Source organism: Temnothorax americanus, unplaced genomic scaffold, assembly GCF_048541705.1.
Source record: "Temnothorax americanus isolate GAGA-0224 unplaced genomic scaffold, ASM4854170v1 Scaffold91, whole genome shotgun sequence".
NCBI classification, from domain to species: domain Eukaryota; kingdom Metazoa; phylum Arthropoda; class Insecta; order Hymenoptera; family Formicidae; genus Temnothorax; species Temnothorax americanus.
In genome coordinates, this window is record NW_027509814.1 from 1 (window position 1) to 24245 (window position 24245).

The 24245-nt window shown below is 39.1% G+C and overlaps 4 protein-coding genes across 31 annotated transcripts in view; 1 reads left to right on the forward strand and 3 right to left on the reverse strand.

The window, feature by feature from the left end:
* Nucleotides 1–11: 11 nt before the first annotated feature.
* On the reverse strand, nt 12–3003 carry LOC143908286 (RNA polymerase-associated protein CTR9 homolog). Its single transcript, XM_077425814.1, has 8 exons — nt 2897–3003; nt 2380–2478; nt 2067–2306; nt 1426–1998; nt 1220–1339; nt 828–1138; nt 226–751; nt 12–164 (listed from the first exon to the last, which is right to left on the reverse strand). Exons 1-8 carry the CDS (start codon nt 2936–2938, stop codon nt 24–26), a joined length of 2052 nt encoding a protein of 683 aa, XP_077281940.1. The 5' UTR covers nt 2939–3003; the 3' UTR covers nt 12–23.
* An 817-nt stretch (nt 3004–3820) lies between these two features.
* LOC143908289 (RNA polymerase-associated protein CTR9 homolog) lies at nt 3821–9597 on the forward strand. Its single transcript, XM_077425843.1, is given in 15 exon segments — nt 3821–3972; nt 4391–4489; nt 4563–4802; nt 4871–5191; nt 5193–5444; nt 5531–5650; nt 5732–6042; nt 6120–6645; nt 6707–6901; nt 6981–7097; nt 7179–7489; nt 7555–7892; nt 8011–8185; nt 8409–9035; nt 9122–9597. Coding segments are annotated over 15 exon segments (3735 nt in total). The 5' UTR covers nt 3821–3930; the 3' UTR covers nt 9183–9597.
* Nucleotides 9598–10263: 666 nt separating this feature from the next.
* Nucleotides 10264–16123, reverse strand: LOC143908292 (solute carrier family 35 member F2). Of its 3 annotated transcripts, XM_077425846.1 has the most exons (9): nt 15866–16121; nt 14816–14928; nt 14518–14711; nt 13538–13709; nt 13292–13448; nt 13008–13218; nt 12649–12788; nt 12361–12556; nt 10264–11790 (listed from the first exon to the last, which is right to left on the reverse strand). In XM_077425846.1, the coding sequence occupies exons 1-9, from the start codon at nt 15997–15999 to the stop codon at nt 11755–11757; spliced, it is 1353 nt and encodes a 450-aa protein (XP_077281972.1). In that variant the 5' UTR covers nt 16000–16121; the 3' UTR covers nt 10264–11754. The 3 variants fall into 3 exon arrangements, with proteins under 3 accessions (XP_077281972.1, XP_077281971.1, XP_077281974.1); XM_077425845.1 differs by having other exon boundaries at nt 10264–12556; nt 15866–16123; XM_077425848.1 differs by lacking the exon at nt 15866–16121 and adding an exon at nt 15624–15849 and having other exon boundaries at nt 10264–12556.
* A 429-nt stretch (nt 16124–16552) lies between these two features.
* The window catches only part of Ryr (Ryanodine receptor), a 41147-nt gene continuing 33454 nt past the window's right edge, over nt 16553–24245 (reverse strand). For 14 of the 26 annotated variants that reach the window (XM_077425830.1, XM_077425820.1, XM_077425821.1 and 11 more), the window contains 17 exons: nt 23913–24158; nt 23763–23780; nt 23459–23479; nt 22821–23232; nt 22345–22749; nt 22058–22274; nt 21103–21958; nt 20836–21032; nt 19875–20121; nt 19518–19732; nt 19327–19390; nt 18873–19159; nt 18729–18789; nt 18335–18619; nt 17914–18070; nt 17674–17839; nt 16553–17551 (listed from right to left, as the gene is read on the reverse strand). In XM_077425830.1, coding sequence (XP_077281956.1) covers nt 17389–17551; nt 17674–17839; nt 17914–18070; nt 18335–18619; nt 18729–18789; nt 18873–19159; nt 19327–19390; nt 19518–19732; nt 19875–20121; nt 20836–21032; nt 21103–21958; nt 22058–22274; nt 22345–22749; nt 22821–23232; nt 23459–23479; nt 23763–23780; nt 23913–24158 — 4017 coding nt within the window. In that variant the 3' untranslated portion in view covers nt 16553–17388. The remainder of the gene's footprint in view (nt 17552–17673; nt 17840–17913; nt 18071–18334; nt 18620–18728; nt 18790–18872; nt 19160–19326; nt 19391–19517; nt 19733–19874; nt 20122–20835; nt 21033–21102; nt 21959–22057; nt 22275–22344; nt 22750–22820; nt 23233–23458; nt 23480–23762; nt 23781–23912; nt 24159–24245) is intronic. The other 12 variants (XM_077425837.1, XM_077425841.1, XM_077425840.1 and 9 more) reach the window with 3 other exon arrangements.

A 24245-nucleotide genomic window follows, 5' to 3' on the forward strand; every position in this document is an offset into this window, starting at 1 on the left:
CTCCACATAGATGTGCGCAATATTCAGCCAGACATCACAGAATTCTGCGTTGCTTCGCGCACCTGAGCAAATATATCTCTAGCTTCGTTTACGCAGCCCTTGTGCGCGAGTACTGCGCCAATACCATTCGCAGCCCAGATGTTCTTCGGATCGTTTCTCAGAACCTAGCAAATCATATTAATTACAATCACAAGTGTCTCAATCAACTAGACAGTGCTGTATTACCTGCTTGTACATGGCTAATGCTCGATCCTGATGTCGCTTCTCCCTTTCCTTGTCTTTTCCACTCTGATGCAACGTCTGCAGCCAAATGTTTCCCAACGCTATTAAAGAATAAGCATCGGTGCTTGTTGTCGGATTTTTCAGAATTCTCTCGAATTTCTTCTGGCCAGGACCCCATTCCATCTTGGCCAGATGCAAATTACCCAGCAGTGACCATGCGTCCGGATGTTCGTTATTGATTCTCAAGGCGTCCTTGAACCAATCAGACGCCTCGTATATTTGTCCCTTATCTCTAGCCATGCACCCGAGTCTCAAATAACAATCCACATAATTTGGATGCTCCTTCAAAATATCTTTGTACAGTTTCTCCGCTCGGTCGAATACACACAATGCCTCGTTAAGTCGCGCTAAGTTATACGTCGTGGTCACTGCTATCGAATTATAATAGACGGAATCATGCAGGGCGTCTGCTTTTGAACGCGCCAAAGATTCCTCTAGATTCTTCCTGGCTTCCTCTAAGTTACCGAGTCTGAGAAGTAAAAAATAAATTAGTAATATATAAATTAAAAAAAAAAAAAAAAAAATATATATATATATATATGTACCTATAATGTAACGCTCCTACGTTGTTCAAGATTTCCGGCGGTATGTCCGCTTGAACTTTTTCCTTTAAAATCCTGGTTGCGGTTCCGTAAGCATTCAAGGCTGCGTTCAAATCACTTTGCTCCAATATCTGTGCTAATTCGATCCAAGCTTCGACATCATCGGGAAATTGTTCCGTTACTTTTCGCAAATGATTTTTTGCAATGTCGCGTTTTGATTGGGAACTTGAATTAGCATAAAGCGAGCCGAGAATCTTCATGGTTTCGTAATTTCCTGGTTGTGCTTTTAAGACTTTCTCGAAGCATTGAGCTGCCTTTTGTTGGAGATAAATTATTATTTTGCATGTCAATACACAAATAATTAATTTTAGATAACATATATTGCATTTTCTTACATTTTCCGCATCACCGCGATAAACATACATTTGTCCTAGGCCAAAATGTGGCAGTACAAATACAGGCGGAGCAAACTGTGTCGCCTGATAGTAATATTGAAACGCTTGATCGTAATCACCCTGAAATATTTTCACTTGGTTATAATTGAGCAATAACAAAATGTAACGTTGACACAAATAGCATTAATTGCTACTTTATAACTTACTTGGACATGAAATGCTCTAGCTAGTTGATAGCAACTTTCTGCCCGCATGGCTTCGTTTTCCGTGTTGTGAAACGCATGCAGCGCTAAATGTTGAACTTTATTGTAATCTTTTTTGAAGAAGAAATGGTTCGCTAAATGGTTCAGCACCATCGGATTTGTCGAATCGATCGTGTACGCCTTCGACAACATTTGCACGCCAGTTCTTATACTGTCGGGCTGCTGCTGATTTAGTTTCAAGACCGAAAGGCCAACTAGTGCCCCGACGCATTGTCCATCCAAATGTAAAGCTCTCTCAAACGCAAGTCGCGCTTTTTCTTGATTATTCAATTTCATGAAACAATGTCCCATTCCCAGTCTAACAGCGGCTGGACAATTTGGATTAGTTCTAAGAGCTTTCTTATAAAATGCAAGGGCACCTCTGTAGTCTTTTTTGTTAAAAGCGATGCACGCTTTGCCGAGCAGAGAAGGTATATTATTCGGCGACTGATTTAGCACAAAATTAAATTGCGCATCAGCCTGCTCCATTTTGTCGCCTTCGAGCAGGCAGAAATAAGCTCGGCCAAGCAAATGATTCTGGGAAGGAAAAAAAAAATTTAGAAAATCGTGGATATTGTTATTAAAACTCTATGGTAGCTACGTACCTGGTCATACATGATAATCTTGTCGGCTGTTGTATACAATAACGTAGCTTTCGTAAAGAGATCTCTCTTTTTATCTTTATTCTTTTCTTTGTTGGCTTCCTGGACATAATAGGCAGCCAACATGTCAAGAGCTCGCATCTGATCCTTTTCATAGTCACGGTAATCAATATTTGCATCAATACGAGAAGATTCGAGTATCTTAATGAAATCTTCAATCTTTTGCTGCTTATAATACTCAAGCTGAAATGAGAAACAAACTTAGATAGATTCTGTTAACACATAATTTTGAATTAAAGCTGTCTATTCTACATACGGCCAAATTGACCCAAATGGTAAGTTGGGCATGTTCTTGCCGCAGAATCCCCAAAACTTCATCTCCGTCTGGTAACTGGTCTAAATAAAGTTCTATAACCTGTGAAATTAAAAAGAACAATTAAAATTTTATCTTACATGAATATCTTGCACTTTTATCATTTTCCAATGTTAATGTTGATATCTCAATAAAGATTAATACGATTACATTGTGAATAATATCAAATTATCCATAAGATGGACAAATAATATTTGGGTCATAATGTATTGTAGAAATAAGGATAAACAAAAGGAAGTAATCTATTAAATTATGTTTTACATACAAAATCATTACAATTATGTTTGTTATTACCCATGTATAAGATACAATTAACACAGGAAAAGATTATTTAAAAACATGTATAGGTTACGATTAGATTGTATCCTAAATACAAAATCATAGACGTGCAATTATGTCTGATATATGATAAAATTAGCAGAGAAGATAACGATATAATTAGCAGAGAAGATATATTCACCTCGTCTGTGTCGCGGAGTGGTATCTCTATAGAGCCCGCCATTGTAAACGTGTATTTTCACGTTAGCGTTAGGGCGGTCGACTCTCTCCTGCTCTCTCTCCCTCGACCCTTTGGCGATTTCGAGACGAGCTTCGAGCCCGCGCACGCGCACGCCAGCAAATTTCCCCCTCCACTACGCACACAGAGTGACGCGAGAGGAAGAATGGTCGCGTTCAGCAGACAGTCGCTCAATAGCAAACGAACGTGATTGGCTCTTACTTTTAGAACCAACCAATCAACGCGGAGTGTTGATAATGTCCATTTCTATCAACGCAGGTTAATTTTAATCTTGGTTTAACTTACCTGTCATCTTTCCTAGTTCTAAAAGTTATAGCGTTTTTTCTTGGCTGCACTATTGCCCACTAGTGCAACACTAGTGCAACATTAATGCAACGCTATTGGGTAGTGCAGGGCAGTGCAGGGCGATAGTGCAGCCAAGAAAAAACGCTATTAGAAAAAGATAGAAAGTAAGTTAAACCAAGATTCAGGCCGTACAGTAGCGCCACACATCCACTTTCAGGAATTGGAACTACGAGTCACATCCACTTTTCGATGCTGTCGATGAGAATTTGGTTCATGTCCATGCTATGTATACATCCACTTTTCGATATTGTCGGTCTTTGGTGGTTCGTGTTGTCATAAACCACCAAAGACTGACAATGGCGACAATATCGTATTGACACAAACCACCAAAGACCGACAATATCGAAAAGTGGATGTATACATAGCACGGACATGAACCAAATTCTCATCGGCAGCATCGAAAAGTGGATGTGACTCGTAGTTCCAATTTCTGAAAGTGCATGTGTGGCGCTACTGTACGGCCTGCAAAATCCCAATCAAAGTCCCAAGAAAATCGCCGTCATTGCGCCTCTCATCCTTTTCTCTGCTGCATCCTGCATTGCATTGCATTGCATTTTGTGTGAGGGAGTCGAGGGAGAGAGAGCAGGAGAGAGTCGACCGCCCTAACGCTAACGTGAAAATACACGTTTACAATGGCGGGCTCTATAGAGATACCACTCCGCGACACAGACGAGGTGAATATATCTTCTCTGCTAATTATATCGTTATCTTCTCTGCTAATTTTATCATATATCAGACATAATTGCACGTCTATGATTTTGTATTTAGGATACAATCTAATCGTAACCTATACATGTTTTTAAATAATCTTTTCCTGTGTTAATTGTATCTTATACATGGGTAATAACAAACATAATTGTAATGATTTTGTATGTAAAACATAATTTAATAGATTACTTCCTTTTGTTTATCCTTATTTCTACAATACATTATGACCCAAATATTATTTGTCCATCTTATGGATAATTTGATATTATTCACAATGTAATCGTATTAATCTTTATTGAGATATCAACATTAACATTGGAAAATGATAAAAGTGCAAGATATTCATGTAAGATAAAATTTTAATTGTTCTTTTTAATTTCACAGGTTATAGAACTTTATTTAGACCAGTTACCAGACGGAGATGAAGTTTTGGGGATTCTGCGGCAAGAACATGCCCAACTTACCATTTGGGTCAATTTGGCCGTATGTAGAATAGACAGCTTTAATTCAAAATTATGTGTTAACAGAATCTATCTAAGTTTGTTTCTCATTTCAGCTTGAGTATTATAAGCAGCAAAAGATTGAAGATTTCATTAAGATACTCGAATCTTCTCGTATTGATGCAAATATTGATTACCGTGACTATGAAAAGGATCAGATGCGAGCTCTTGACATGTTGGCTGCCTATTATGTCCAGGAAGCCAACAAAGAAAAGAATAAAGATAAAAAGAGAGATCTCTTTACGAAAGCTACGTTATTGTATACAACAGCCGACAAGATTATCATGTATGACCAGGTACGTAGCTACCATAGAGTTTTAATAACAATATCCACGATTTTCTAAATTTTTTTTTTCCTTCCCAGAATCATTTGCTTGGCCGAGCTTATTTCTGCCTGCTCGAAGGCGACAAAATGGAGCAGGCTGATGCGCAATTTAATTTTGTGCTAAATCAGTCGCCGAATAATATACCTTCTCTGCTCGGCAAAGCGTGCATCGCTTTTAACAAAAAAGACTACAGAGGTGCCCTTGCATTTTATAAGAAAGCTCTTAGAACTAATCCAAATTGTCCAGCCGCTGTTAGACTGGGAATGGGACATTGTTTCATGAAATTGAATAATCAAGAAAAAGCGCGACTTGCGTTTGAGAGAGCTTTACATTTGGATGGACAATGCGTCGGGGCACTAGGTTGGCCTTTCGGTCTTGAAACTAAATCAGCAGCAGCCCGACAGTATAAGAACTGGCGTGCAAATGTTGTCGAAGGCGTACACGATCGATTCGACAAATCCGATGGTGCTGAACCATTTAGCGAACCATTTCTTCTTCAAAAAAGATTACAATAAAGTTCAACATTTAGCGCTGCATGCGTTTCACAACACGGAAAACGAAGCCATGCGGGCAGAAAGTTGCTATCAACTAGCTAGAGCATTTCATGTCCAAGTAAGTTATAAAGTAGCAATTAATGCTATTTGTGTCAACGTTACATTTTGTTATTGCTCAATTATAACCAAGTGAAAATATTTCAGGGTGATTACGATCAAGCGTTTCAATATTACTATCAGGCGACACAGTTTGCTCCGCCTGTATTTGTACTGCCACATTTTGGCCTAGGACAAATGTATGTTTATCGCGGTGATGCGGAAAATGTAAGAAAATGCAATATATGTTATCTAAAATTAATTATTTGTGTATTGACATGCAAAATAATAATTTATCTCCAACAAAAGGCAGCTCAATGCTTCGAGAAAGTCTTAAAAGCACAACCAGGAAATTACGAAACCATGAAGATTCTCGGCTCGCTTTATGCTAATTCAAGTTCCCAATCAAAACGCGACATTGCAAAAAATCATTTGCGAAAAGTAACGGAACAATTTCCCGATGATGTCGAAGCTTGGATCGAATTAGCACAGATATTGGAGCAAAGTGATTTGAACGCAGCCTTGAATGCTTACGGAACCGCAACCAGGATTTTAAAGGAAAAAGTTCAAGCGGACATACCGCCGGAAATCTTGAACAACGTAGGAGCGTTACATTATAGGTACATATATATATATATATATATTTTTTTTTTTTTTTTTTAATTTATATATTACTAATTTATTTTTTACTTCTCAGACTCGGTAACTTAGAGGAAGCCAGGAAGAATCTAGAGGAATCTTTGGCGCGTTCAAAAGCAGACGCCCTGCATGATTCCGTCTATTATAATTCGATAGCAGTGACCACGACGTATAACTTAGCGCGACTTAACGAGGCATTGTGTGTATTCGACCGAGCGGAGAAACTGTACAAAGATATTTTGAAGGAGCATCCAAATTATGTGGATTGTTATTTGAGACTCGGGTGCATGGCTAGAGATAAGGGACAAATATACGAGGCGTCTGATTGGTTCAAGGACGCCTTGAGAATCAATAACGAACATCCGGACGCATGGTCACTGCTGGGTAATTTGCATCTGGCCAAGATGGAATGGGGTCCTGGCCAGAAGAAATTCGAGAGAATTCTGAAAAATCCGACAACAAGCACCGATGCTTATTCTTTAATAGCGTTGGGAAACATTTGGCTGCAGACGTTGCATCAGAGTGGAAAAGACAAGGAAAGGGAGAAGCGACATCAGGATCGAGCATTAGCCATGTACAAGCAGGTAATACAGCACTGTCTAGTTGATTGAGACACTTGTGATTGTAATTAATATGATTTGCTAGGTTCTGAGAAACGATCCGAAGAACATCTGGGCTGCGAATGGTATTGGCGCAGTACTCGCGCACAAGGGCTGCGTAAACGAAGCTAGAGATATATTTGCTCAGGTGCGCGAAGCAACGGCAGAATTCTGTGATGTCTGGCTGAATATTGCGCACATCTATGTGGAGCAGAAACAATTCGTCAGCGCTATTCAAATGGTATAAATAATAATATATATAGTTGTCACATGAGACATAATTTTAACTTAACTAATTTATTTAACATTTTACATTGCAGTACGAAAATTGTTTGCGCAAATTTTATAAATTCCATCATGTTGAGGTCTTGCAATATCTTGGAAGAGCTTACTTTAAAGCTGGCAAGTTGAAAGAAGCAAAACTGACGTTATTAAAAGTAATTAACCATATGTGAATATTATTCAGATTATTCTCTTATTTTAATGCTTTAGTACTTAATTTATCGGTATGTTCTTAGGCACGCCGAGTAGCCCCGCAGGATACTGTATTATTGTACAATATTGCTCTCGTACTTCAACGATTGGCCACGCAAATTCTTAAAGATGAAAAATCAACTCTGACAACTGTGCTTCAGGCGGTTAACGAATTAGGTCTTTCGCACAAGTACTTTCAGTATTTGTCAGCGCACGGCGACAGAATGGAACAATTGGCTGAAGCTGAAGCTCGGAGGTGTCAAGATTTGTTATCGCAAGCGCAGTATCATGTTGCTAGAGCTAGAAGATTAGACGAGGAAGAGAAGATGTTGAGGCGGAAACAAGAAGAAGAAAGGTATGCCACTTTTGCCAGAGATATTCTTTTTTATACACTTATCGCTAAATGATCTAAATTTATAGGCAAGCCTTCAAAATGCGTCAGACGGAAGAGAAACGCAAGCTGGAAGAGATGCGTCGCCAGAAAGAAGAGGAGATGTTGCAGAAGCGACAGGAATATGTGGAAAAAACTAAGAACGCGCTGGTATTCGGCGAAATGCCGTCAGAAAAACCTGGAAAGAAGGGCAAAAGGCCTCGAACTGACCAGTATATCAGTGATAGTGGGGGATCCGAAAGAGATGAAGGCAGGGAAGAAATGCCGAAAGAAAAAAAGCGTAAGAGGAAACCTAGCGGTGAAACTAAAGAAAGGAAGAGCAAAGGTAGAGGCAAACGTAGGAAGGACGCCGGAAGTGGCAACAGTGGTAAGAAAATTATTATTTTTTTCCCCATATAGAATACTATAAAATCTCTCATTTTAATTATCGAGCTTAACACTGTCATAAATTTAAAGCAGCAATTTTGAAAATGTGTATTTTACAGGATCGGACAGTGATCAGCCGAAACGCAAGCGTGGTAGGAAGAACGCGAGGACTAGGAAAGAAAAATCGCGTAAGGGCGCGGTTGAGATTCTTAAGGGTAAGCTGGTTAAATCGAAGGAAACTATTTCGACGAGTGAGTCAGATAGTGACACGGGTGGCCTTAAAATCGCTAGCGGGTAAGCATGATATCTTAATATTACACGATTATCTCTAATTTCATAGTCCAATAAATCAAAGATTTAATTTACGAGTCGATATCATATTTACGATTTCTAGACTAGCACTGAATATTAAAACATCTTATTAAATGTATGTGTCTTACTAATTTTTAGTTTGGTCCAAAATCAACAAAATCCAAATTAATCGTGTTAAATTTTGCAATAACTTTTATTGTTACAGCGGCGAAAGCGGCAACGAGAATCAACCACGTAGCAGCAAACGAATTGCGTCTGATTCCGAAGCCTCTCGCGCCTCACGCTCGAGATCTCGTTCAAGATCAAAGTCTGGAAGCCGTTCAAGAAGCAGTTCGCGGTCGCGTTCTGCTTCCCGTTCGCGTTCTCCATCTCGATCACGGTCGCGTTCTCGATCTCGATCCGTCTCGGGATCTAGATCTAGAAGCGTTTCGAGATCAAAAAGTCGCTCGGTATCCAGGTCAAGATCAGGGTCAGCCAAAAGCAGGTCAAGATCGAGGTCAGGTTCGCGTAAAAGTGGCTCGCGATCAAGGTCCAACAGCGGTTCGCGAAGAAGTGGATCAAAGCCAAGATCAAGGTCGAGTTCGAGAAAGAGCGGTTCTAGGTCGAGGTCACCGAGCGGTTCAAGGAAAGGCGTATCACCGTCAAGGTCCCGATCCAAAAGTGGCTCGCGTTCAGGCTCGGAGGGACGCCAGTCGAGAAGCAAGAGCCGATCGCGGTCTAAATCGAAGTCCGTCTCAAGGTCTAAATCAAGATCGAGGAGCGGCAGCAGATCGCGATCGCGCTCCAGATCGAAAAGCGGTTCTCGAAGTCGGAGTCCGAGCGGATCGGCACGGTAAGTTTATTCTTTTTATAATACAATTGTAATATATAAAATTTTTCGTATATATGTGACATTAAACATATTACTTTCTTTCGCAGTTCTGCATCTCCGGTATCAAGAAAATCAGTTTCGGGAAGTGGCGGTAGTGATAGCGAATAAATCGGTTGATCTTGCAACTGTAACACGATCGATGTATCATGGTTAAGAAAGAAAAAAGGTTACACGTGAATAACGTGTATAATTTTTATAAAGATCACTTTATGAAGTTCTTTCAATACAAAACAGGAACCATATTTAATCATCTCCGCTGGATTAATTTCTTTTGTAATTTTTAAAGAATTTTCTAATGTGATGCAGATAACCAAAAGTAGTTACATATTTTGTAATTTGATTTTTCCTCATTAATAATAATAAGGCAACAGAGTTTCGCGTATTATCTGATGTACATATATAATGTATCAGCACTGCGACGGTAACAATGTATGAAAAATACAAGACACAAAAATTTTATCTATGATCAAATAAAATAAGCTTTGTATTATATAATACAGCTAAATAAAACCACGAAATTGCACATTGGATTACTTCCTTTACCTACATCAGGCGGAGAAATTTTTCTTTTAATCTAGTCGCGCTTTTCGAAATAACTAATGATCTCTCACGAGACTAACTGCACTCGATGAGCGATTTGTGAAACGTAAATGTAAAATAGTCAATACTCGCTTAGTCAGACGGTCGACGCTCCTAGGTTTCAACATATTCGTATACGTTATTGTGCAAATATAATTCGCTGTCGTGCGAGGAGCAGTGTGCATATCGATCTCACACAAGCGGTATAAAATAAATTATTAACGCTCATTCTCGAGGTGAGTGACACATTCACATGACCTGCGACGGCACTTTGCGTACAAGTTGCTGGTGACAACTCGATTTCTCTCGCACATTTCGCTCTAATTTTTTTAGCAATAAATTTTGAAACCACCGCCTTAATTAAATTCTTTCTAGAAGCTCGAGCCGCGAAAAATTAAAATCGCAAATTAGCAAAATTATAGAGTAAGTAAGGTAATCGATAGCACTTATAGTTTATAAAAATCGCGATTCCAGGAATTTCTAAAGTTTTAAGAAATTCGAGAAATTATGCTATCGTAAATTAGCGATATTATTTATAGGATGTAATCAGCAAGAAAAATTTAAAAGGATTCTCAACACTTAAAGGTATAATACTAAATTAGAAAGAAAATAAGGTTTCAGGAAAGAATTTTTATTCGTAATAGAGGGAAAAATTGTTATTGAATCATCACACTTTGTCTCCTGATATTTTTAACGTTAATTACGTAAGATTAATTTATTGATTGCATAATAATATAATGAATTAGCATAGTGTAACAACAAGGTAAAGTTGTGTCGAGTTTTGATCTTCTGCACCCTGTAAATGCTCTGTGATTCCGATTAATTTTTTTTAACAAAAAAAATTGATTAATGACGAATATAAGTCATAGATTTAGTCGCTATTATTCGATACTATATTCGCTTCGATACTATATGCGCGCAATAGCGGAATACAAATAAATGTATAATATCATTTTAAGTGTAAGTTCGCACTAGTGATGACAGTTTGTTCATTGCAGCCGCAAATCGCACTATTGTAATAGAAGAATAGTATAGTGTGTAGCATAATTACGTAGTCGACTTACATTGACTGCATTAATTAGATCGATCGAGTTTGTCGGAAATTGAATTATGTAAAGTTTTTTTCTATCTCGATCAGCCCCCATTATCTCAGCGTAACTTTATAAATATTTCTGTATATACTACAGTATATCGATCGTAATAGTCATAACAAACGTCCACGAAAGTGTAATTCGTGTTAATATAAAAAATTTAAGTGAAAATGAATACACGATGTGTATTATACATAAAACGAGTACATGTTTTACATTCGCATTCTCCTAGTTTTACGATCTAAGTGTTAATAGACTTCGACATTTGGCACGTTTCGTTCTTATAGAATTAGTTCACATCTTTATAAACAATTTTTACTGGGAATGGTTTTTGATTAGAAGATAATATCGATACCCAAATCGATATATATATTGATTTTATGGCCGTCTTTAAGTTTAATCCGATCGTTCAGTCGAAAATACGAAATATATATATATATAGTAATCTTAAATATTAAATATATTAAATTATGTATATACAATGTGCATATCGGGAAGAGACCAATAGAGATAAATGATCCTTATGTTCCTTATATACTATAATGAGATGAAATTATCTACAAATGAAATTATTTGTTTTTATCAAACAGTTATTATGCTACCCAAATTTATTTCGTCGCGCGCGAAGACTATATAAAGTTAAATATATATGTGTAATAATTAAAATTATTAGAATAATTAAGTTATGTGCTAACCTAGTAGTATTTTTTCATATATAAATTATACTTATTTCTTAAATAACATCTAAACATATGATCGAATTACAACTCAAAGACAGCCGGATTATTTTACCGTTAAGTACAATTAACACTGCGTAATAATAATTTCACACAGATATCTAAAAGAAGTCTTTAGACTTTGTGCTAACGCTCGTAATTAGGACGTCGATATACAAACATCTTTTTGTGCTTTCTAAGGGCCCCGTTTTGAGAAGTCAAGAAGTTCGCAACGCATTTCGAACGAATGAATTGGACAGTATTCTATTCTAGGCAGTCGTTTCCTTCCGCTTATTAATTATAGGCAGAACCACTGTTCCCGTTCGCAGCCTGAAACCGTCACAGATTTCATTTATACACCTCCAAGAGCAAAGAAAGGAGTACGGGGAGATCACTCGTTATCGGAGGCAGATGGATCATCGCGCGAATGAAAAAGTTTCTTCGTGCAATCATTCAAATTTACGCTATTTAACAGAGAGAGAGAGAGAGAGAGAGAGAGAGAGAGAGAGAGAGAACCAAACCTACCATCAAATATGTAACGATATCTAAAACTTATACATTTATTAATTTTTATTTGTCGTTTGATTTTATTGCCTTCGTACGAGTCAGTTACATTATGCGATTTCTGCATGCTCCGAGGCTATTGTAAAATAAATGTTACAAATTTTGAAGAATCACCGTAATGTCGAGTCTCATATCGCGACGCCGCGACGCGAAGTTGCATTATCGAAAATGGGTAGATTTCGAGAGAACGTTCAATCGCGCGGACTCCATCTGCCTCGGAATATCACGCGAACCCTGCGCTCGCGTTAAGTTCATTCCCGATAGATATCAGGGCGCACCGGTGCTCGAATCGAAATACGAATTGGACGAGACACGCGGCATCGATCTCGATGCTACCTTTAAGTTTGCCTGACTGCCGTAGAAGGAGGTGAAGGCCGTGTCGGAACTGACGCTAAGTGGTAGACTTGTCGCGTCCATCGTTTCTCTCTCGCTGCCGAGGGTGGACGCCCTTATGTCGAGGGTGCCGCTCACGCCGGACATTCCGGAACTCGTGGCCATCTCCACCTCGCCGACGTCGGGATGATATATGTGTCTTGAGATTGAAATAAACGTTACGTTAATGCGTGCTCGATAAATCATTTCGAAAGTCGACTCGCATAACGTTTAATATAGGATTATTTTTACCTATAATCTGGGATTGGCGCGCGCGGATCCGGGGCCATGTGCTGCCTCCGTGAGTTTATCGACATCGGTGTTCTCTTTATTGCGTAAATGTATATACCGGTCATCGTGAGCGTGTACGAAACGAAGTACAATGCGTGAAACTGGAGGAAACGAAGAAAGAGAAATATCAGTATTGATTTTCGTCCAAAAAAGCTAACTTTTATTTTGAAAAATAAAATTATATTTTATCAATTTTCTGAGCGTACTGGATAATACCTTATATTTAATATATTTAAATGTGAAGCGATATCACGATGATCGACGAATGAGAACACGATCGATCGCGTAGCGAATGACGACACTCGTGATCAATGGCCTACCTTATAGTGGTGATTAAGCATTCCGCTCAATGTATTGAAGGAGTCCGAGGTAAGCAGCGCGAGCTGCAAGGCGGTAGCGCCCGATTCAAACAATACTACCGGCAGAAGAGAGAAGAACATGAATTGCATGACGCAGTAGAGCATCAGGATCGTTATTACTGGTACGTTGTCCCAGTGAAACGCTTCTATTTGAAACCTCTGGAGCACGGCGCTGTAACGATCGTTACAAAAATATCACTCATTCACGGCATTTTCCTATGACAGCTCTCAGTATTCGTACTTACGTTTGCATGCAGCTCAATATTGTACCGAAGAAACCGATCATGCCGAGGTATTCGACAATATCGACCGTTTTAACGGCAAATTCCTGCAGAACCGTCGTTACCGAGAACAAGACCGCACCGCCGAGACAAAGCATATCGCCAACAAGTTTGTTCTTTTCTGAAACGTTCAACGTCAATTTTTTTCCTCGCTCTCTTCTATCGCGCGCGCGATAGCCGTCTATCTTCATTCTACTCGTCGATAATTACCAGTAGCCGTGGGATTACCAGTAGGATTATTGTCGTCTATACCAGCCCAGACCAGACATCCGACGCCCATTAAGCAGACGGACACGCCGACGATATGCACCATTCTGTATCTGACGCCCAGTACCAGAAACGAGAGCACCAGGGCGACCGGTATCGCCACTAAATCAAGAAGCTAAAATATTTTATAGCTTTTTATAGTACTTAGTTTATACATCGGTAATGTTTATATATGTATACAAAATATAGTAACGGAGAAGAGAGTTAGGAGCCGCGGGGCGAGCATGTATGGAGCGCGCAATAATGGATAATTTAATTCATAACGCGTCTGCAATGTGTTTGATTAAGAATGGGGGTAGCTCGGACAACGACGGAGTGAGCATTGTTGGGTCGAAGACCCAACATCCTTTTCAGCCTCTTCTCCGCTATGGCCGTGCAGTTACAATGCCTGTTCCGTGCGCCATTCACACAGTTGATACGAGTACTACCACGCTCGCCAGATAATACAAATTCGAACTATTATGCGAGAGCAGGAAAGTTACGTGCTCGAGTAGGAAATCGTACATTAAGCAACGCCAGCAGAACTCGTGGTACTTCAATGGGATTTAAACGCGGATGGATCGACGTAATCGCGAGACATGCAACTTTCTTACGAATCATTTAATGAAGCTTAAAAATCGTAGACGCAGTCAACATAAAAAGTTTACGAAGGGAATAAGTATCGAAAATGCGATGTAAAATAAGAATTACTTAAGTCAATGATGATATATTTAAGATTTCTAGAAATCAGAGATTTACTCTAATCATTAAGTACTTTTACACGCGCGTAATGGGCCACTTTCCACGCACTTGTAATATAAAATAGGATGTGTAACACGTGTGAGGCGAGTGCGATCATTCGCACGTCCAATTTTCAACTTCCCGCACTTGTTACACAAATAACTATACTGCGTTCTCAAAAAGATCTCTGCATATTTATATACCTGTATACTAGCAAGGCTGGTATATTGGTGCGACGATGTAATAAGCGTGCACGCCTCAACGTCGATCAGTGCTAACAACAGATACCTCCAACCACGGGCTCGTATGACGGAAATTAGGCCATTCCCCGCACCCCTGCAGGACATCCACGTCGTGTAGACTAAACACATCATTACGTAGTGCGGAACGTTCTGCCCTGTCTCGCAAAAAAACGATGATAATTAATTAGCCGCGCAAAGTTTCGAACTTGAAATTGCTATAGTTCCAGTCAGCTTAATTTTTTTCAAATGAATAAGTTACCCGTTGGAAGCGAGACCTTGTAGGAACCGGTGTTTATGTAATGATTTAGGAACGTCACGAAGGACAGCATCACCGAAAGGAACTGGCCCATTATTATCGTTCTCCATACCGCCCTATTTTGCAATACATCGACAAGTTGATTTTTATTTCAAGAATGTACAAATGTGTATTAAAATGTATCTAACAATAAGTTACATAATACTATATAGTAGGTATATAATATTATATTTATGACTAAATTGAAATGTCTTAAAAATGTTAATAATTTTGTGCCATATTAATTAATTTTAATGTCAATTAGTGTAAAATTAATGTCATAAAAATTAAATATTTTATTGAAAGTAGATTTATACATTATAAAAATAAGGAATCGATTTTCTCTAAATAGAAATTTATTTAGCTTAAACTTAGAGAGAATATCTCATATTTGGTACCGGAGTACTTTAAGTAGTAACGCCCGGCGCTGGTCAGACTTGCTTTCGAGCCGACTACACGACATTAAGATACAAAAATGCCACATAAATAAACAGCTTAATTTAATATGATAGAAAATACTTTAAATAAATTTTTATATTAGTCAAAAAGATTATTTATATATATATATATATATAAATTATTAAAAATATATAATAAATATATTATTAAAATGCACAAATCTCTCAACATAGAGTCCTACGAATTTTGCACACACAAAAACCGTGCAATAGCTCCACCAACACTAGCGTATTCTGAATTTCCGAAACCGCGGTATTATCACATATATTGATTCGTTATCAATTCTTATTGTTTTAATTTTTAAAACACCAACCGCGATTAAATCATATTGCACCGTGATGACACTCGTCGTCCCAATCGCGAGAAACAATACGACGAAAGCGTATATAGCTAAACACCCGCCACTTTCATCCCTGGGTCGTTCGCCCCCTTTCGCCCGTCCCCAGTCGTCCCCACCGACTCTGCAGGGCGGCACAGGGCGGAAAGCACACCGCACACGCAACGGCTCCTGCGAACGCCTAGGGCGGCCACCTCCACGTTTACTCATGCACGTACCATTGGCCCAGCTCGGATATGTAATTTTCGATTTTGTCGCAGATCCCATTCCTGGCCCGCATCTCCCGCCAGGAAATATCTGGATTTTGAGCGCCGTGACGATCGCCCGCCGATCCTCCCATGCCATGGTGCATTTTCACCCTGAAGGCTCCTCCGCCGGCGACTCCGCGGCGAGCGAATATACTGATCCGAGGCGCTTGCGCGACCTCCTTCCGCTCTTTCGGTGCGGAGGGACACGCCGTTACTCTTGTTGCTCCTTTTTCGTTTTCCCTGGGATGCGTGCTACGATAGGAAATACAAAATTTTACTATGCTGCGATAGACATCAATACGCAGCGTCCGGTAGCGTCATAACGCTGCGTAAAATTCCAATCAGCGTTTCATCGATCTTGAAATCGATCGAAAAAAACTAAATCTCTTCTAATAAAACTCTATTATTTCGATTAAAAAAAAAAATTAGGTAGTTTTCTTTTAAAAGAAATTTAAGATCGATATAGTCTCTAAAATTCTTTCGTTATTTAATCATGTTATTTCATCAAAAAAGACTAAATTGAATAAGAACGTAATGTGTAGATCTTAGACGTTTTTGAAGTCTCTCTTTGAAGTTAAAGCTATTTAAGTTCTAAATTAAATTTGCAAAAATCACACAACAGGGATAAGATTGAGGAGAGATCCTGGGATAACGAAGTAAAGAAGTATGTCTTTATTTATATTACCAGGTAATCCTGCTATAGAATTTTATTTACAATATATTGACATTCTCGAATATACTGTGAGCTCACGATCAGTCGTATACAATGTCCAAAAGGTTCCCACTTTCGTCAGAAAGAGATTTGCACATTATATAAACTTTAAACATCTTTAATTTAACTTACACTATGTCATACATCTCAAATTTGTTATCACTGCGATACAGCATAAAATTACGCACAAGTATAGATTATCCGACGTATGAAAAGAAGGCAATATTGTAACGCTATATGAATATGTAAATTTGTGCAGTCGGTTCCGTCGTTTCCATCGATTCGACGACAATGTACCGCCGGTCGATGGAAATGGAGCTTTTGTCAATGTTTGCCTACATATCTAATAGAGGAAATTGCCGGTTTTGGTGATACAGTTCATTTTTACAAAGTTGGAAAAATATTTTAAATTTCACACATTCCCCCGATATATCAGACGCGAATTTCTCCGTGTTCGAACATCTTCATTACACGCAGTACGCAATTAATGCACTACATTCACACGTCAGAAAGTCTATTAGTTAGTCGGAATAACGATAAATTGTCAAGTGGAAAACGGAGACATAAGTTTACGAGATAAAAATCCTCTCTTCGTCGTTATGAGATAAGACGTAGAATTTGCGAAATTTGATTTTAAACGAGCGCTCACCTCGCGCTCTCGTTCGATGAGCAAAAATTTACGCTAAGATCTATCGAAGACGTTGCTCGATGAGGAAAGTTCTCTTCGTTAAGTAAGATCGATCGTTTCTATTGGTCACTTTAATTAGGATCAGGACTAATTTTACTTCTTCTTGGCCTCTTCTTCCACCGTCTCGTTTTGCTTGCGGAAGCAATCGCCTACCGGAAAGAAGTCCCAACACCTTTGTTGGTACATATTCCACACGTAGGTTTCCTGACCAGTGTATTCGGTGTCTGGTTTGTTAATCAAGTGCATAAGGAAGAACCTGTCGATCGAAAATCACGTAATTGGTAATATAATAAAGTATGTTCTTTTATTAAAAATATTTCAGATATTTTTTCAGATTATTCAGATAATCAAAAGCGTAAAATATTTGTCGATATTTACATGTAATTTGCTAGATTATGCTCCTGTTGCACGTGAGTGTCGAACCCGTGCGGCACCGCGTCAAAATATTCTTTTCCTAAGCCGCATATAAAGCAATTGCTCTCCATATTTGTCTTCACGCTTTCAAGTTGATCTCGAAGTTCGCCAAACGCGTCGATGATCAGACCTGAGGACCAATTGCGACGTAATATCGTAATTCTCTTTCTGCTACAAATCATAGAATCAATCAAGTATACTCACCTTGAATGATAGCCAACAGAATGACAATTACGAAGAAGAAGAATGTGATGTCGAACATTATACGATAAACCTCATAATCGTCGCCGTCGGGTTCACCGATCTCGTCGCCTATGCCGCCGCCGGCTCTTACGCCTTTGTACAAATGAAAAACGAAGCACTGCCAAAAGAAATAAAAATATACGTCAACATATAATGAAATCTAAAGTTATGAAATGCGCTATGACCAGATAACTAAAGATTCTTCACGTATGGCTGAGTTTCTAATAAATTCATTGCCAGCGCTGAACATCTATAGTATACGTTACGTGTACTATAGACTTCCAGTGCCGGAAATCTATAGTACACATAACGTATACTATAGATTTTCAGCGCTGGCAATGAATTAAGGAACTCGGCCTATTTCTGTGTACCGTTAGCATACCGTTAGCATATGGTGACATTTTTTATCCGACTCGTCGCCGTCGTCTTCCTCCTGTATGTAGAACTTTCTGAAGAAATTAAAAGCTATCACGGTATAGATATATACTATGATTGTCAGTAGCATCACTGTCAAGACCAGCTGCTTGCCGTTATGTGTCACCGATTGCAAAATTGTTCGTAAAGTTTTGACGGCGACCGCGACGTCCAGCAGGTGAGCGGCGAAGAAGAAATTGTTGTAGTTGCCGAGAATCGAAAATGTGAAGTACCACAAACTGTATAAAAATGCCTGGAAAATAAAACGGCGCGCGATTATACATAGATATTTAATTTATATAATATACATAGAAATGAATTAGTCTCGCCGAAAATTTATTATTTATTATAAAAGAACTTACGTTATCAGTAATGGTGACTCCGGCCTTCCATACCTGATATCTCCAATCGATGTGTAGAATGCTACAAAAAATTATTTTTTGCATTACAAAATTTCAGTTTTGATAGTAGAAAAAAGTTGAGATACTATCACGATATCTACTTACAAATGTATTAAGCCAGATCCTTCCTCCTCCTGCTGGCTGAAAGAAGTCTTTTCCATTCCGAGTAAATTGCTGATGTAATCGAAATCGTACGTCTCGCTGTATTTTTGCCGAACCTTTTTCTTGACGAATTTGTCCCAGTAATTTACGGGAAAAGTCTTGGCCGATATCACCATTTTATCCCAGTGCGCTTTAATGTCATCCTCTTCCGGCATTTCGGCTATGTACAATCCATCGAATTCTACTCGTCGTGCAATTTCCTTCTCTCGTTTGAAGATGGCCAATGGTACCTGAAACAAACACAAATATTTACATGATTTAAAAATCACGATAATTATATATCCGTCAAATTTATCAAAATATTTTGTATAGAAAAACATTATCGAAAAAATGTTCGATTTTAATAACTGAGATTAAATAATTGTACAGTTATTGTTATCATTCGCGTTTCAAGTACCTTCAAGTGATAATACGCGACCAGCATAGCGAGTGAAACGATGGAATGAAGAGCAGCCAGTAGCCTGAAACAAACACAAATATTTACATGATTTAAAAATCACGATAATTATATATCCGTCAAATTTATCAAAATATTTCGTATAGAGAAAAACATTACCGAAAAAACATACATATATATATATATATTACCTCATAACGTGAGCCATATAATAATAATCCTCAGACACTTCCACGAATTCCTGAGCCTCCTCATCTTCCTCTACCGAACCATTTTCACCGCTACCGCTGCCTAGTTCCATGCCACTACCTGCCAAACCCGATGTCCCTTCGCCTGATATTTCCGTTAACAAATCCGTCATTCGTCCACTACCTTCGTCGTCCGAATCGTCAGCCAAAGAGGAAACCTGGATTTAACGTTAACATGCGTAAGAAAAAACGACACATATACGAAACGTGAATTTATAGAATCTTGGATTTTTATACTTTTTATGTTTGTTATGTATGCTGTGTGTTCATATGGAAAATTATTGCAAAGTTCTCACGTACTTTATAAAATAGCAGCATAATGTTGATACAAAAGGCGAGAACTAGCGCGACGACTTTCAGATTATAAAAATTCCTGGCCAAGAAGGATACCACACGATGACTGTATTCTGACAGATCAATGCTCGATCCTGAGGAAGGTTCGGCGATGATTTCTTGCTTTGCTTCGGCTTCAACTGCTGCCATAGCTGCTTGTTGAGCCGCCGCAGCTTCTGCTGCAGCAGCAGCTTGCGCTCTGGCTTGTTCTCCGCTAAACAAATGTAATTTAATTAACGAAAAAGAAAATAATTTTAGCTAGCTTAAGCCTATTATATTTAAATTCAATTAGCAACATGTGCTATGAAATCAAAATATTCAGTATTTTACTTTTACCAAAAAAAAAAAAAATAATACTCGATTTTGGTATCGTTATAAACAAGACACTGTGCCTTTTTCAATGCAATCTGTTTGAAGAAGTTAAAAAAAACCTTTTCAAGCCGAGATTTAAAGATATATAGTGACATCTGCTTTATTTCAGGATGGTAATCGTCTCAGGTCGAAATCAATTTTATTTTTATTAATTAATCCACGATATCTCTTGTCTCTCGATCTACTTATCCAAAATAAATGACTCTGCGCCCATTAGAAGCGTTAAAGTTTTAGCTTTCCAACGAGGTCAAAGGCATCTCGCTGCGATTCTTCTGTGCAAAGATATTGACGATTATATCGATTATTCGTGATCTGAATATCTGCCTAAGGACGATGCCTCGCTCACCCCCTTCCTCGTCGCGAAACACGATTACTGACAAACGATTACTATTGATCAGCTGCTTATCAGCTGATTGTAGTAGCATAGTAACGCAATACCGTAAGCGTCACACGTACGATACGCACACATACACGCGTCGCGTTTATTCATAATTGGGTGCACGCCCGCCAGATTTTCGAAGCTCCATTTATATAAAGTTTACTGTACTCTACTAACCCGAGCAGATCAGCTAAAGTGACAGGCGGCTCGCCCTCTCCTTCAGCTCTCGCTCCCTCTTCGCCAGCACCTTCGTCGGGTGTACTCTCGCCCGTCTCTTCGATACTAGATTGCGGCGTAGAGGTGGTCGATTCGTGTGGTGCCAACTTTATTTGCCCTCCTTCCTCTTTCGTTATATCCATTCCGAAGGCTTGCACCTATATATACGAATTTATAAAATATTATTTCTCAGTGCCGTGCTAACATAATTTATTGAGAAAATTTTACTTGTAAATTCGACTCATCCGGCGTCGGTGGCAAAGCGGGTAAATGTCTCGACGGTTTCTCTTCCTCCTCCTTGATTACAACGGGTTGCTCCACTTGTGGTCCTCTCATTAACGTTAACAAAAGCTTCATGAAGTATTTGATCACGCAGCCGACACCAAAGCCGGAATAATAGAAGGCGTAGAAAATCATCTTGAAGAAACCGATGAAGAGCTCAGGTATCGTCATCTGTTGCATCTCGGCGATCTTGTTCTTGATATTGGTCGGCGAGAACATGTAGAAGAAGAAGTAAACGCCGTCCTTGATGGCTTGTATACCTCGTCTGATTGGGTCTTTATTTCTCTCTTCATCGTCCTCGGTCATATACGTATACGAGGATTCCCTCGCCTTGCCGATTCCGCTGCTTTCCTCGACGGTCATCAACGCGCTCGCGTGTTGCATTTCAAAAATAGCGTCCTCGCAAAAGTTGATGAAGGTTTCGAGTTTCTCTTTCTCGCCAGCCTCGACCACCGTATTGTAGAAGTAGGTCCTCTTCGACTCCTTGATCTGCGGCTTCTCCCATTGTTCGATATTCGACTCTTTGATCTCAAAGTAAACGCGCTCGATCTTCTTATTGCCACCAAGGATCTCGATTCTGCCTAAGAACGGCTCAAAGTAATTTAGAACTGAGCCAGCCGTTTCGAGGAACTTGGCTAATCTCGGTTCGTTAGGCATGTGCTCGGACAGATTGGTGAGCAACACGGCCAGATTGAAACCAATTTCCTTCGCCGGCTCGTGGAAGCGATCCATGAAAGCGATGTAATTGATCTTGCCGTCGTGATTCGTCTCGCAGCAGGCCAGGAGGAATTCGATTTCCTCGCTGAAAACATTTGGAGAATTAAATTCTGATATTTTAAATTTTAGTTTTTAGATTCAAAGTATTTAATTCGGAGAATAGTTAACGGCAGTGTAAGCGTACTTGGTGTAATTTTTCTGTTGCTCCATCTTCTCCTTGAAATCTTTAGGATACACCCAACCATCACTGTTAAGATCGACTTCCAGGAAACTCGGCGATGCCACAAGATCCTTCAGTTTTAAGAACATATCAAAGTACTTCAAAATCAGTTCCACGTTACTAGCCGACTCGACTAAAGTGTCCACCATCTGCTTTCCAATCGTTCCATTCACGACGTTTCCTTTAAATCGCATGAATATTAATTATAATCTTCTTCGTTTCCTTGAATAAAATAGAAATTAGACACGTACCTTCGAGCATAGAAAGCATCATGGTAATCATGTCCTTTTGCAAGTTAAGCAATTCTTTCAGAAGATCTACCTGACTTGAGTGCTTCGATAGTTTGTCTTGCATATGCGAGAATAAGAAAAGAAAACCTCCTACTGCGTCCCACAATCTAGAATGCGCTAAAGCTTGTTGATTCTGTGCGCATGGGCCTTGAATGACCTCGGTAAGGGTGTTGAAAACTTGGCTGGCAACGCCAATAGCCTTAAAGAAGTTCGCTTTACCGGCGGGGTCGATGAGTTCCTTACTCGAGTAATGCCAATAGAAATCCATGATTGACTCTTGCAATCGCAATAGGTAATCAACGGTGCAAATGACCACGTTCACCGTCGTCGTATTACCAGCCTGTGTCCTCAGGTAGTTTTGCCAATCTGTTGAGCATAGGATAAACTTATTCAATCGAGTCAAACTCATCTTTCAATAGTGATAACATAATACTTGCCGAGATTGTGACCCTCGCAGGTGAGTTGGATAAAGCGGAATAGAACGCAGGTGAATTCAGCGTCGTGCATATTCTTCTCGCCAGCTGCACCCTCGGAACCGACACCGAGACCCTCAGCTTTCGTGTTTCTCTCGAAAGCGTCCAGATCCAGTACGCTGCAAGAGTTCATTAGACCCGCGATGGATGTGAAGAAACCGACGTCTTTCTTCTCCTTCAGATGGTTCAGCATCCCTCGCTGAATTTCGATATTGCCGCCACGCAGGATCGAAATTCCGAGCTCTAAAGTCTTCATCACCATTTCGCTGGGAATGCCCTTGCACGCCGATATGTGCAGGAGGACCATTTCGGCGACGCCGCGATTTGCTAGACGAGCTTGATGGAATAAGAGCTTCTGCTTCTCCATTTCTTGTTCCTATATTGTAGAACGAAATATAAAAATATTATGTTAAAATAAGATGTATATATATATACATATATCTTATTTTATACATTTTATATAAGCATACAGTAATTTATATATTATAACTTATCTAATTAAAAATTTTATGTAATCATTGTCATTTCCGAGATTTAAAATACGATTTATTGATTATTAAAATACGATTATTTAAAAACATTTTCATAATGCAATATCTTACCATTAGTTTATGCATTGGCCTCTTGAGAATTACGTTAAAAGAAAAAAAAGGCACAGATTAATTATATATTGTTAGTAATGGATCGGCGGGAAGAAAATAATTTCGATAGCCTACGATGCTTTGCTTGCTCATGAATAATATTATACACGTCGCTTTGATTTCGATGAATAACACAATGTAGTACAATTCAACGAATTCGGGGTGTCACAACATGGAAAACATATATTATACATATATGGTTGACATCTTGGACTGCGAGCATACATTAAGCGGATGGATTCTCGCACTAACTACTGATTCTTACCGTAAATTTATGTCTCCGCTTTTAGTAAGTTAGAAAAAGATAGGGAATTCGTTAATGCGGTAGACAGATTTTGTGGGAATTTAGTGGATTCGATTTTCTCGCTCGAATTATCATCTATGTACAGACAAGAGCTTATCAATCGGATCTTACATGGATCGAAGCTTGTCCTTCTTCCTCGCCTCCGCCGCCTTCTTCTTCACCTTCCTCCTCTTCCTCTCCACAAGACTTAGATATTATTTGGGCGTAACTCATGTAAAGCGGATCTTCTTGAAGAGCGCCTGATCGTTCAGTCATAGCACCGCGACAGAAAGTCGTTACCAATTGTGTCAACGGATCGGGCTTGCTTTCATCCTCAGCTTTATCCATTTTCTTCAATTCAGCATCCTCGAATGATTGCTGAAAGAAAGAAGTATAATATTATTTCAATATTATTTTAATTTTACGTGAAATTACATTTCAAATAGATGAAGTAATATAGGCTGT